This window comes from Thamnophis sirtalis, unplaced genomic scaffold (assembly GCF_051295495.1).
Source record: "Thamnophis sirtalis isolate CommonGarterSnake01/CBP01778 unplaced genomic scaffold, rThaSir2_p1.2 scaffold_6, whole genome shotgun sequence".
NCBI classification, from domain to species: Eukaryota; Metazoa; Chordata; class Lepidosauria; order Squamata; family Natricidae; genus Thamnophis; species Thamnophis sirtalis.
The window spans coordinates 80057806-80072287 of NW_028261386.1; the positions used below are offsets into that span (position 1 = coordinate 80057806).

At 37.7% G+C, this 14482-nt stretch overlaps 1 protein-coding gene across 2 annotated transcripts in view; it reads left to right on the forward strand.

Moving 5' to 3' along the window:
- Positions 1-14099, forward strand: part of CNKSR3 (CNKSR family member 3) — an 85195-nt gene extending 71096 nt beyond the window's left edge. For both annotated transcript variants that reach the window (XM_014060736.2, XM_087718266.1), the window contains 6 exons: positions 1987-2055; positions 3763-3909; positions 6348-6466; positions 8970-9178; positions 11074-11163; positions 12858-14099. In XM_014060736.2, the coding sequence (XP_013916211.2) occupies positions 1987-2055; positions 3763-3909; positions 6348-6466; positions 8970-9178; positions 11074-11163; positions 12858-13156 (933 nt within the window). In that variant the 3' untranslated portion in view covers positions 13157-14099. The remainder of the gene's footprint in view (positions 1-1986; positions 2056-3762; positions 3910-6347; positions 6467-8969; positions 9179-11073; positions 11164-12857) is intronic.
- The last annotated feature ends 383 nt before the right edge of the window (positions 14100-14482 follow it).

Here is a 14482-nt window from a genome sequence, read left to right on the forward strand (position 1 = left end):
ATCCCAAACATATAAAACACCTAAGCAATGGATGTGTTCAAATCTTTCTCCTAACCATGCCAAACTGGCCTTTTAGATTGACTGTTATGTTTTCTGTTTGAACGAACTCAGTGCTAGGAACCTTAGTTGGCGTTCACAAGCATGTAACCTTCTTTTCTTGGGTTTCCAGATCTCTGCTGAGAAATCATGTTGCTAAGATAAGCGTCCTTTCTCTTCTTTGTACCAGTATAATGAACAGCGTCTTGCCTCTGTTGGCTTCCTGTCATTTGGTATCTATCCAGCTGCATCTCTGACATAGCAGCTCTTAGTGCCATGGAGAGATGTGTCCAATTCCTGTCAGGTGACAGGATTTCCAAGTTGTTTTAAATGACTTTTGATTTCCTGCTTTTGATGGGAATGTTTTGACCCAAACAAAACTTTCCAGTCACTTTCCAAATCCTAGTGATGAAAGCTGATTGGGCTTCAAACCACCCCCCCTCTTGTTTATTAACAAATTAATTCTCAATTCAGAAAGAATGTGTTTTGGATACGCAATGTCTACAGTTGTCTGTTTAGAGGGAGATCGGCTAGGTCCCTGAAAGGAGTGTTGTTACTAAAAGGAAGTTATCTTGGAGTCTGTATGTTTCCCAATGTCTCTCCTCTCTTTCGCCAGAGCTTCCATTTATGAAAGGATGCAACATGTATAGTTTTGCCTCTTAATGCTGATGTGCAAGAAAAGAATGCCTTAGTTTAGTCCGATGACGGTGGGGATTTCTTTCCTAATAAGATTTTCCATCTCAGATGGCCCTAAGGGAATTTTTCTTGCCCTGCATTGCACCTGATAAGGGAACGGGAAATGAGCCATTGGTTTCAGCTGATTTGAGTCACACAGGTCAATTCAGGAACTTTTTTTCTTTCTCTATGATGAGATCTGTCAGAGAATCACTGGAACAGATTTGCAGCTGCAGAGCCATTTCAAACAAAGTCTGCAGAATTCCTTTCCTTGTAGTGTAAGGTAAAGGTTCCCCTGCACATGTCATTTCCGACTCTAGGGGGCGATGCTCATATCCGTTTCTAAGCCAAAGAGCCAGCACTGTGTGAAGACTTTTCTGTGGTCATGTGGCTGGCATGTCTAAACGCCAAAGGTGTATGCAGTGCTGTTACCTTCCTACCAAAGGTAGTTCCTATTTTTCTACTTGCATTTTTACATGCTTTCGAACTGCTAGGTTGGCAGAAGCTGGGACAAGTAACAGCTCACCCCGTTATACGGCACTAGGGATTCTAACTGCTGAACTGCCGACCTTTCTGATCAATAAGCTCAGCATCTTAGTCCCTGAGCCACCACGTCCCTTTGTGTCCCTTGTAGTGTAGAACGGAGCAAAAATTCTCCTAATTGTCTTACTAACTTTGCCAGCAGAGCACAACTTTCTGCTCTTCTTCCCACACTCTGATGGAGTCTCTGCCGCAGACCTTAAAGGCACATAAAGGAATTCTGGAATAATTTTCCTCTTGTTTCTTCAGCAAAAATATTTTCCATCAACATGATATGTTGATTGACTCCAAAGCTGCCTGCTAATAGAGAATGAAACAATTCACCTCTTTTCCTAGGATCTCTGAACTCTGAATTAAAAATTAAAGTTTTTAATTCTCTCTTTCAGGTTGAATATTGTCAGGAATCAAGTGGCTTTTCCCTCAGTTAGGGATGCATAATTAAATTTCAGGTGTCATTAGAGAAGTAGAAAATAATTCTGCAGATTGAAATGAACTCCCTCCCCCCCTTTTCAATTGCTAGCTTTTGTTTCAGTGTAAGAAAAGTCCTTTTTGGGTTTTAACAATTGGCTAGTTATTTAATGACTAGTAAATTGTAGGGGGCCTGCCTTTGGAGCTGTAGCTCATACAGAAACACTGCAGACATTTCCATTTATATAGTTTTTTGCCAAAGGTTGTGTACCATTTGAAGGTTTTTAAATTGGAAATGTTTGTTCTCTTTGTTTTTATACTATGTAGTCTCCTGCTGATCGGTCTCAGAAAATCCATGCTGGTGACGAAGTGATTCAGGTGAACCGGCAGACAGTGGTAAGTAGATGACCACAGCAGAAGTGGTTCAAAAGATCCCACTTAGAATCAAAATTTAGCCTGAATTACTATTGCATTCCTTTATTTTTACACTGGAACACTGCTTATACCTTAATGCGTTCAGTAGCAAAACCATCTGTTAAAAAAAGAATTAAATGTCACAAACCACTTTGGTTAAAGAAAACACGGGCTTGAATAATTGATTCTTATTAAAAAATAGAGATACTTAGGTAAAGGTAAAGGTTCCCCTCACACATATGTGCTAGTTGTTCCCAACGTAAGTGGCAGTGCTCATCTCCGTTTCAAAGCTGAAGAGCAAGCACTGTCCAAAGAGGTCTCCGTGGTCATGTGGCTGGCATGACTAAACGCTGAAGGGGCACGGAACACTGTTACCTTTCCACCAAAGGTAGTTCCTATTTTTTCTACTTGCATTTTTACATGCTTTTGAACTGCAGAAGCTGGGACAAGTAACGGGAGCTCACTTTGTTACACGGCGCTAGGAATTCAAACCACCGAACTGCCGACCTTTCTGATTGACAAACTTACTGTTGGCTGCTGAGAACATTTCATGGATTATTAAGTGTTTTATGAATTTATCCAAGCGAAATGTCTAAGATCATTATGCAAGGAATGTTGTAAATGTCCATGAATGCAGCCTCTGGCATCTTTACAATTACAAATCATTACAATTATGATGAATACTAAACTGTATAAACAAATGCATCTCTATTTAGCAGAATTAGCATTTTATTATGGGAAATATTTCCACTTCAAAGAAAGGATTTTTATTTATTGCTTTACAGTTTCTCTCTGCCTTATGTGATTTTGTGCTTTGCTAGTTGTCTGCCAGCTTAAAAGTTTTGAGCAATATAGTCAAGCAGCACATACACTAAATATTATATTCTTGGCTAGTTAAGTAAAAAAGGCTTTGTGCCTTTCCATCGTAACCAAGGACGCACAGAGAGCTTTGGAGGAACAGGAATTTGGGTGGCAGTTTCCATTTTGAAATTGTATTCAGGTTTAATGGCCATCATCATCATCCCCATCGTTATTTCTTTTTTGCCCTAGGATAGGATAATTTGTTCCCTGTTTATTATTTGCCTTCCCTAACTTAACAGTAATCATAGTCTCTGCCAAAAAGCAAAAAAAGAAAAATCAAAGTGTTATGGTTAGTGGTTAAAAAAAGACAAAATTAATTCTTGCATTGGCTAGTTATTTTTGCTCTTAAAATGTCCAAGTGGATTGAAAGTTTATAGAACTAATGGAAGTGGTCTGTTAACAGAAAAATACTTAATATCCTCAAGAAAGCTGGAGAGAGTTTATTGGTGTAACACTTCATCTTCCACATGAATTAACCATATCTACCTACTTGGGGTGACGTAGATCCCGTAGATACATTATTTATTCCACAATGGTTCTTCCTCTAAAGCTATTCGACATTTGACATCCAAGGGATTCACAGAAACAATATACCTAAGATTAGTGATATCCTATTTGTCCATAACTGTTTCATGTCAAAGAAAAAGAGTGTATCCATCAAGACTTTTTACTTACACTCTTGAAAGCATGCAAAAATAAAAAAAAATCACAAACCATAGCAATGGAAAACATTTTGACTTTCTTCTGATGTATTGAAGATGCCCTTATTTTGAATTCATTTCTTAAATTGGATTTAATGAAATGATTTATATGTTGTGTATTTAAAAGGTGGGGTGGCAGTTGAAAAATCTCGTAAGGAAGCTCCGTGAGAATCCTTCTGGAGTTACTCTCCTAGTAAAGAAACGCCATACAGGGTCTTTTAATTTTACCCCCGCGCCGCTTAAAAATCTGAGGTGGAAACCACCACTTGTACAGGTAATATGAAGTTTTTTCCCCTTTATATATATATATTTATTTATTTACTGAATATGTATATTTTGTCTCCATAATTGGTTATGTGTGACAGAACTTTTTAATTAAATTTTGCTATTATGCAAACTACTTTGGATTTTACAAAGCTAGGGTGGGATAGAAATGTTATCATAAATGCAGTTTTCATATTGGAAAACATATGTACTTTTTTTGTGTGATCCATTTAACCATGCAAAATAAGCACTAGATAGAGTCCTTGTTGAATTGTTATTTTTCATACTGCTACTGGTTGAAGTTGTTTGGTATCCGGTGATCTTCTATTTTAAAAAAAACAAAAACAAAAAGATAAGCTTCTCATAACGTGAAAAATTAGGATGTCAGAAACTAAGATTTTAGAGTAGCTGTGATTCTTATATTCCAGTTTCCCGTATGCAGTTTTGGGGATTGTTTTTTTTAAAAAATCTTTTAATCATTGGCATTTGACTCTGTGATCTTTCATCTACATACATTCCTGCAGAAAGGACTGTCTTGCAAAAGACAGTTTTGAATTGCTTACATCTCTCTTCCCCTATTTCCTTTGTATTTGGTTTATTGTATTTGGTTTATTTGTATGCCGCTTTTCTCCAGGAGGGACTCAGGAACTACTTAAAATGTTCCAACGTTGATTTCAGAAAATGAAAGGAAGAAAAGGAGTCAACTCGAATGATAGCACACTTAAAGGTGTAAACTTGGTTGTTATAGATTATAATGGGAGGTGGAAATGAAGCAGGCTCTGCGATTGAAAAATTTTACAGCATCATTAGCTCATAACAGAATTTTTCAATTAAGCTAAGAAGATGATTTTTTAAAAACACATGTTTTTAAAAAAAATCACAGTATAAAAAACACGATATAGTAAATACAAATCAACCTGGTCAAATTAGCTCAAAATGCAGTAAATACATATTAATTCTAAGATAACTAAAGCAAAAATAGTACATCTAAACAGTTCCTTTAGATAGGTTGAGGTATTTATTTACTTAATGTGATTGTCCGTTTTAAACAAATCTGGGTGGCTAATAATTTTTTTTTTAAAGCAAGAAAATCAACAAAAAATACAAAATCTCCAAGAGAGCCAGTGAAAAGGTCTGAAATGTACTGAGATATATTAGTATCATTAGTATAATTAGTAGCAAGTGTGTGTATGTTTATAAATAAATATAAAACAAATTTAATAATTGGTAGGTCATAATGGCTGATTTTATCAAAATAGTTTTTCAGCGTTTTTTAAAAATTTAAATGAATTTGTGAAGTCTCCTTTTATAATAATCTTATTTTACTGCACAAAAGAAATTAAAAAATAGGGAAGAATAATTTTTTCCCTTGACTCCCAGAACATTCTTAACCGGGGTGGATATCTAAAAGGCTATTTGAGCTGAATTGTTTATATTCCTTTGCAAAAGTTGAATTCAGGAAATAACTGTGGATAGTTGGAGAGTAGAAAAATTGTGACCAAATATTGCATTTGTCAAAGATTAATCTTTATTAGCCTCTCTGAATTATGCTGTTATGCTGAATTATGCTGTTCCCCCTTGAAGTGCCAATTGCTGATATTAGCAAAACTAGAGGCATTGTGTAACCTGGGAGGGGAAAAGGGTGTGGAAGATACAGGGATTAAAATCTTTTCAAAGAGAATTTCTTTGGGGTCTAAGCAGATAATGGCAAGGGAAGGGGGAATTCAACATCTCTAAGAAAGAATCCACTGAGGAAAACAGTGCGCCTTAAAAATTAAAAAACAATATCTTGGTTTTCTTTTTACAATATTAATTCATGCTATATAAGTGTAACAAAATCTATACTCTTCTGCAAGTTATTTAGGATCTGAACCATATATAGGGGAAATACTTAGAATCTAACTGAATTACCCTATGAGATTAATCACTTGAATGCTTGAGGAGGTTTGGGGAAAGATCATATTGGGGAAATGGCTTCCATGTTGATGAACAATCTTAAACCTTCCATAGATAGCATCTGTCTCTAGCAGGGTAAACCTGAATTTCTGCCCAATGTTTAATTCTTAATTTGTGCCTAATGTTTTAAAGCAATTCTGTATTCCTAAAACTGCTTCTGTACTTCTGTTTGGCTTAAAGACTTTGGCCAAACCTAAGTCCAACATGATAGAACACAAAAAATGAAAGGCACCTTTGTGTGGGACAGAGTATTTATTTTTAAAACATTGTTCATGTCTTTATTGTCAACAACCCTAGCTAGTTAGCATATGATAACATTCCAAGAATAATTATCCTAAAATAAAGTATTTAAAGTAATCATTGTTTCCAGTTTCCAGTGAATCAGATAAAAATGAGGAATGGAGAATAACGTAAGCATATGGTAGAGAAACTGGCCTGACTTCATTTGTAGTTTTAAAATGACTTAAGAACTGTTGTATCTTCTCCCTGTAGACCAGCCTACACCCAACTCAATCATCAGAAAACACCAAGGAGACATCACTAAAGAAAGAGAAACCAGCCATTCTGGATCTTTACATACCTCCACCACCAGCTGTTCCCTACGCACCTCGGTATGCCAACAGCTACATATTACTTAAAAGAGCCACTCATTATTATCTGGCTATTTGGCATTCATTTTCCAGATGAATTACTTTGTTGTAATGGGATTTACTTTGTATTTCATAGAGTTTTGAACTCTTAAATGTACGGCAGTGTTATTTTCTGTTGGCTGAAAAAATATTTGTCAATAGAATTATAGAGCACAGGTTTTTACTACAAAAAGAAACTACTAGAAAATTTTTACTAGAAGATGTATAATTTGGTTAGGGGTAGTGCTTGGCAAAACTCCTACATTTTGTCCATTATGTATCTCTGCTTCCTAAAAGGTTCCTGTCTAGCACTAGATGTTTTTATTTCTCTTTTCTAAATGGTTGTGCCTCTAAATCAGGGGTCCCTAAACTTGGCAACTTTAAGACTTATGGACTTTAATTCCCAGATTTTTCCTGCCAGCATAGCTAGCTGGAGAATTCTGGGAGTTGAAGTCCACAAGTCTTAAAGTTGCCAAGTTTGAAGACCTCTGCTCTAAATCTTTTGAATCCAAGTTGGTGTGCTGAAATAACTTTAAGCAGTTGAAATGATTTAAAGTTGCTTCATCTAGGTTCAAAGGACGTGAGCATTCACAGTGGCTTGATTGCAGTAGATATTTAGCGGAGGCCACATTTATTTATACTCAAATAAAAAAAGCATGTGGAAATAAAAAGAGATGCAAATGTCTGTGCATCTCTCGTAAATGTTTTAAATAGCTTACGTTTAGAGCTAACGTTGGTTTTGCTTTTCAGAATGAAGAAAAAAGCAGGAAGGGCATTCTTGGGGCATGTCAGAAAGCCAAGATGTGAGCATGATTGCAGAAAAGATGGTGTAGTGGAATGTGTAGATGACCTTGAGATACAAGGGGGAAGAAGTCTTGCCTAGGAAATAATCAGACAAGAGAGGAAGGAGCCCCCATTGACTTAATGGTCAGAGAAAAACTTAGGGAGAACCCAGTCTAATGGATCAAACAGTTAAAAGTGGCAATGGGTAGTTTGTACTTTTAGACTTGCTGGATTCTCTTAATGTAGTCTTACAATAAAGTAGAATCAAATCATCAGGGTGTGTCTCCTGTCTAGTTTATTGGGAAGACTGTCAGAAGGTCCCACTTCTATTCTGGGGGTGGAGTTTTGATCACACGGGTACCTGCCATCTTGACTTACCCACCTTCCAGATGCCTCTGAGATAGAGAATGCTGTATGCTAAGACTGTGAATTGGAAGCCAAAATAGCCATGCCAAAGTCACTTAAAAGTGAAAAAGGATAATTGTCTTCTGATGTTAGTGTGGAGACTTACATTAAGCACATATTCATGCACAACACTTGCAACATGGTAAAGCTTCAATTGGAATCTTTTGCTTTGGATAAAAAAATCTACATGTTGAACACTCCATTCAGATTCTACTATTCAGAGATTTGCCAAAACATTTCTGTCACATGAGTAGGAGGGTGAGAGATCTAGTTCAATCATTTATGTCCCCAGAAGCAAATTGTTCTTTAAGTATTGTTTTACTCTGCATATGGATATTCTCACCTGGATATTCAGCAATAACTTAAAATAAATGTAAGATGTCAGAATCAATCTTATGGAGTAGTTCTATGACATCTCTAAATGATTTGTTGAAACAGCTTCATTCTTTCCAGCTTTTGATAACAAATCATTCTGTCTTTCCTTTTCAACTTTTTATTTATTACTTAAATTTGCTAGCTTGGGATGTAATTTTAATTGGTTTTGAATACTGGTATTTTTACATATTGTAAAAGGAAAAAGTAAGCTACCTTGAAGATACTGTCAGTTTCCAAATAATGCATCCATCACAAATAGAACTCTGAGGGATACTGATGGAAAAGTGCACAGCAAGTTTTCCTATAAAAAGAATAAAAGTTTTATTTTTTAAAAAAAAAATCCTTGTAATATTTGACAGTACTAACCAGTAATTCCCTTGTTTTTAAAAAATCTTATATAACATTAATAGAACACTAAAGGAAGGTAAAAGTTTAGTTCTTCTGCTCTGTATAAATTAGGAAATGATATATAGGTGTGCTCATTGTGTAATTTATTGAAAAATTATGAGTCAGGTCTCTTGCATGATTTATTGAGTTGCTGCCAATATTAGGGAAGAACAATTGAATTGCAGAATACTTAGGCCATTCTTTTGATCGCAGAGATTTATTCAGCCGCCTGTCTGAGTACTATGTGATAATATCTGAGTTATCTTTAAACATGCTGTTGCTTGCACCGTAAAATCATGGGACTTTATAAAGAAAACAGAAAAGAAGAAAATTTAATTCTGGGGCTGTCCCACATTTTCTACTTTTCCCTGCAACTTGCAAAATTGCAGCAGGCATATAAACTCCGAGTTCCTTTTGTTTTCCTTCTGTGTTTACGCTTTTCACTATCTCTCAGGTAGCAACTGAATAGCCTTAGAATTGTTCAGGGTTTCAGGCCCTTTGTTTATGTTGCTAATTAAATCTCATATCTTTTCAGGGACGAGAAGGGGAACTTCATTTATGGAGGAGGCAATAAACCCAGACAGCCTCTCCCTGGTTCTAAAGGTGCAGAATCTCCCAATTCTTTCCTTGATCAGGAATGTAGAAGACGAAGGTTTACCCTGATAGATTCTGATCCATTGCCTGCCTATCCCAGAGAAACAAATATTCCACTAGCAAAGATGAGGGAGAAAACTCCATCTTATGGTGAGAACACCGTGAGCCTATATTTGGTTTTTCTTCTTCCGAAGATTTAACCCACACCTTTGAAAAAAAAAACTCTTTAAAAAACTCTTCCTTTTTAGAAAACTCAAACATAGAGAATCTGTAACTGATAGAAATACTGTATTATGAAAAATTATGAAATTACTTTAAATGTTTTTAAAATATACCGTATTTTTCAGACTATAAGACGCATCGGACTATAAGACACACCTAAATTTACAGGAGGAAAACAAGAAAAAAATAGTTTTTTGTCTCTGTGTGTCGTGTTTTCACCCTCCCTGGCCCCCAGAAGCACTCAGCAGTGCTCTGCATGACCCATTTTCGCCAAAAGCGTTTTTGGACTGCAGAATGCCTCTGGGGGCCTGGAAAGACAGAAACACAATGCACAGAGGGCTTAGGAGTCTAAAAAACAGGCCCATTTTTGGAGAAAACATGCCAGTTTTTGGCAAAAATGGGATATACGGAACACTGCAGAGTGCTTTTGGGGGCCGGGGAGGATGAAAAAGCGATGTACGGAGGGATTGGGAGGCCAAAAGTGCCCATATTAAGTCTATTAGATGCACCATAATTTTCTCCCACTTTTAAGGGGGGAGGGAGATGCATCTAATCTGAAAAATATGGTAAGCTCTGCTATGTATCTGGAGTTTATAACTTTTCTCCTGCCGTCTTATACTCACTGACATAGGAACAATTCCCATATTAACCTATTAATATCAAGCTGTTTCTGAATAGACCTGCAAAATCATGTGTTGCTGAAATTTAACTCTAAATAATTAGTTCCGTTCTCACCCTCTGCCAAAGAGATAAAAGTAGAGGATCAGTTAAGGTGGTCCATCTCAGATGCCTGGATCCTTTAGTAGCAATAGCACTTAAGACTTATATACCGCTTCATAGTGCTTTACAGCCTTCTCTAAGCAGTTTACAGAGTCAGCATATTGTCCCCAACAATCTGGGTCCTCATTTTACTCACCTTGGAAGACAGTCAGTTGTGCCACACAAGTCCAGGAATATGGAAATAGAGTGGAATGAGTGCTTTCCAAATAATTGTGAGAAACAGAACAACTGCAGGGAGACATACAGTAATGGTGGCAGAAGGTGAAGAATGAAAATAATTCAATACAAGTGCATGCCCTTATTTAGGTCTACGCTATGGTGATAAGAATGATGAAAGTCACACTTCTCCACACTTACTGCATGCATAGAAATTCATGTTTAAGGTCAGCTGCTCCCTGTTGGACAAGAATAGACTGGACAACTCTCCTGCAGACTGCTCTGATATATTAACTAGATTTTTCATGGGATAAATGCATGGGATTTTTCAGATCTGGGAATTATTTCAAGCTGTGGTACCTGAGGGACTGGGTAGGCATAATGGGTTTTAATGTATTTTTATAATGTTATTTGCTGTAGGCTAACTAGGATAGCATACAAATTAATGTAATAAATGAAAAAATAATTATCAGTTCATCTGCAGATTATTAATGATTAGTAAATCAACACCTGAATTTTGTTAACTTATATAAACTTCCCATATACTGAAATAGTCTAGCTTTAGATATTAGGACGTAAAGAGGTCTTGCTTGTGAGAATCCAGTGGTCTCTTGATGGGAGCTGCTGGCCTTAGATGAACTTGTTTAAAGTTGTCTTCTCACAATAATTGCCATCACACAGATCACATGGAGGAGAGTATATGTAGCTCAGGGTTGAAGTACTGGGTTCTTGTTACCATCAAGGCAAAAATATCCCCCTCTTACATTGATGATGTTACCTAGCCTGGTAATTAAATGTCTGCAATAAAACAACCAAGCTGAAAGAGCACCAAGAACCTACACATAACTTAATAGTATCTTTGTAGTAACACTATCTCTGGTTTTTAGGAAAGCCTCGCCCATTGTCTATGCCTGCTGATGGAAATTGGTCGGGAGCTGCAGAATCTTTCTCTAAGCCGCGAGCGATGGGGAGAAAAGGTAAGAAACTTGTTGACATTCAGTGGCTTTTCCCAATGAGAATGTCTGTTCATGGTACACGTTGCAATTTAATGTTAGATTTCCCTCTGTACATTTGCCAAGCAGAGAGACACAGGCATCATATTTATTTAATCAAATAGCCTCCCTGGGGTCAGCAAACTAGACATTGTTTTGGCAAATGTCAAAGCAATATTTGACTCTTAGTTTATATTATGTTAATCTAATAGAAGAGGTGCTTTCGATGATACCTTATACTCCAGATATTAATAGCAATAGCAGTTAGACTTATATACCGCTTCATAGGGCTTTCAGCCCTCTCTAAGCGGTTTACAGAGTCAGCATATTGCCCCCAACAACAATCCGGGTCCTCATTTCACCCACCTCGGAAGGGTGGAAGGCTGAGTCAACCTTGAGCCTGGTGGGATTTGAACAGCTGAACTGCTGAACTGCAGTCAGCTGAAGTAGCCTGCAGTGCTGCATTTAACCACTGCGCCACCTCGGCTCTTAATGTAATAATCTGTTATTATACTGAGAGAAAAAGTGCACAACCCTGGCTGCCCATGGCTCCCGAAAGCCCTGGGTGTATGCATCAGACACCTCTGGAAATGCTTACCAAATTTTAATTTTTAATGCGATAGATTGAGGAAATTTTGAAATGCTTAATTGGAGAGTAATCACATCAAGACTTATGTTTAATTTTAATGAAGCGTAAATGAAATCACAATACAGTTTGATGTCACCCATATTGAGGCCCTTAGCCTAGCAGGAATTGTGGACTTTTGCACAAACACTGGTTTTAATGTCTCATTTGAGATGAATACCAAGTTGGGACATTCCATTGTTGCTAAAATACTGTTTAAAATGTTCACAGCTAGCAAATCTTAAGTACTAGGCCGAAATAGGAAAATGTCTGTCTCCTAGAGCCTTTTCCGGGCATTGGCGTTTGCAAGGGATGTGTGAATATATTTGTGTGTGTCAAGTCCAAAACATGCACCGTGGTTCAAAAAGTGTGACTTGCATACTTGCAGCAAACATTAGGATGCAAATGTGCATCATTACATCACTATATCCGTGTCAGAGTTTGAAGCAATCTCAGTTTGCTGTGTTTCAAAAGCTTGCTTAGAAGGAAAAGGCATGGAGATGGTAGAAGTGATAAATGGAAAGTTCCAAAAGAAAGACTGAGGAATTAAACAACTTTACTCATTAACATTTGGGCTGGTGCTGTTCCTGATGATTAAGATTCAGGTTTTAGCGGATTAAGAAAAGGAATGTCAGTATAAAGGAATGTCAGTATAGAGCCAAGGTGGCGCAGTGGTTAAAAGCAGCACTGCAGGCTACTGCTAGATCAGCAGGTCAGCGGTTCAAATCTCACCGGCTCAGGGTTGACTCAGCCTTCCATCCTTCCGAGGTGGGTAAAATGAGGACCCAGATTGTTGGGGGCAATATGCTGACTCTCTGTAAACCGCTTAGAGAGGCCTGAAAGGCCTATGAAGCGGTATATAAGTCCACTGCTATTGCTATAATAATAAAAAAAAAATGTGGAGGCCAGTTCAGGTTATATTCCTCCTGCACAACAGGCAGAGAAAATCATTTTCTCATGTTTGCTGGAGAGTGGCATAATATTAAAAGCTACTTAGTCTTTGCAGGCTTTTTGAATGTGAATTCTTATAAGACTTTTCTGCTTGGTTTTCCAGCTGAAAATGCCCTCTGCCGATACTTCAGCAATGAAAGAATCCCACCCATTATTGAAGAAAACTCCCCTTTGCAACATCCATTTCCCAGACCAGTGGCGGAAAAACAGTTAGTAAAAGGCGCCGACTACATCAGGGGTAGCAGGTGTTTTGTTAACGTGGATCTCCACAACAGTGCAACCATCCCTTTCCAGGAGGATGTTGCTAAAAGGCCGCCTGTGACCACGTCCACGAAATCTTCCTCCACAGAACCCTCTTTGCTGGTTAGCTGGATCACAAGGTTGAGGTTATTGACTCATTGAGTAGATTGGATGGAAAGTGGCTGAATGTCTCACCAAGTGCCTTCTTTTATTCTCCAGTCCGAGAGATCTCTATTTCCTAAAGGGATATTTAGTGGCTATGTCTTTTATTCCCCTCCTCCTCCTTCAGAGAATCCTTCTTTTTCCCTAATGTTGCTATCTCAGATTCACTGGTGGAGCTGGGGGAGGGGAGGAGAGTTATTGGAGAGGCAGAGGAGATCTCAAGATGTTTAAAAAACAACAACACCTGCCTATGAAGAGAACTTCCACGTAGTCCTCCAGAGAAATCAGTCCAGGTTGAGAACTTCAGGAGTCACTGCTAATGTGAAATCAATGGATTCTTGTCAGAAGCAGTCTCTACTTTGGCCTAAGGTCAGGTGGCCTTTCATTTGCTCAGATGCTATGCAGCTATTCATATGTGGAGGCTTTGTAGCACTGAGAGAAAAACCTCTAAGCTCCAAATCTGACCAAGGAAGAGGAAAGGAGAAGGTGTCATTCTGCTTCAAAACTATGCAACTTGCAAGTGCCTACGGAAGCTACAGCTCTAAGGGAAGAGAAGGCTTTCTTCAGTCCTTCTGGTTCACCACAAATATCACTATTTTGGGTACAATCCCAATTATTAAAACCTCAGTGCCGTTTTGAGTTATCCTTGCCTTAACTGCTGCAGTCTTGATCCCCTTGACATAGATTGTCACCACATGTCACCGATATGCCCTTTAAGTGACAATGGTAAAAACTAAAGGAATGTATATTTTCTTGTGGAAAAATAAAAAAAGACTGAATAGCTGTTAACCAAAGTGGTGTTTTAAAACCCTGCAGACTTCTGGAGAATCCTGGTGGGTCAAGGTTGAACTGGGTTGATGTTGTTTGTGTTATAAAGATTGAGTTCTGATAAATGACAATGTTGTTAAAACAGTTTGCTATGTTAAAACACTGGTAGACAAAATTGTGTCTGTCCCAATTATTTCCGTAGCATTGGGTTGGAATGGGAGCCATTTATGCAAGAAAGTAATTGCAAAATGACTAAGAATGTGTTGTTTTTTTAATGTAAAAAAGAGTATTGGTATAGTTTCACAAAGAGCGTTCATTTTTAAAATAATTTAAAAATGGCATTGTGCTGTATTTTTCTGTTAAAGTTTATTTATTTGGATTTAGAGGTCATTCAGTGTATTCCCTTAGTTACTAATGAGTACGAACCAATGGTGGGCTTCCATTTTTTAAACTACCAGTTCGCTCGTGTGTGCTCACACATGTGCGAGATGCTTCTGTGCATCTCTACCTCTGCCACTACCAGTTTGCCCGATCCGGGCCAAACTGGCAGAAACCCAC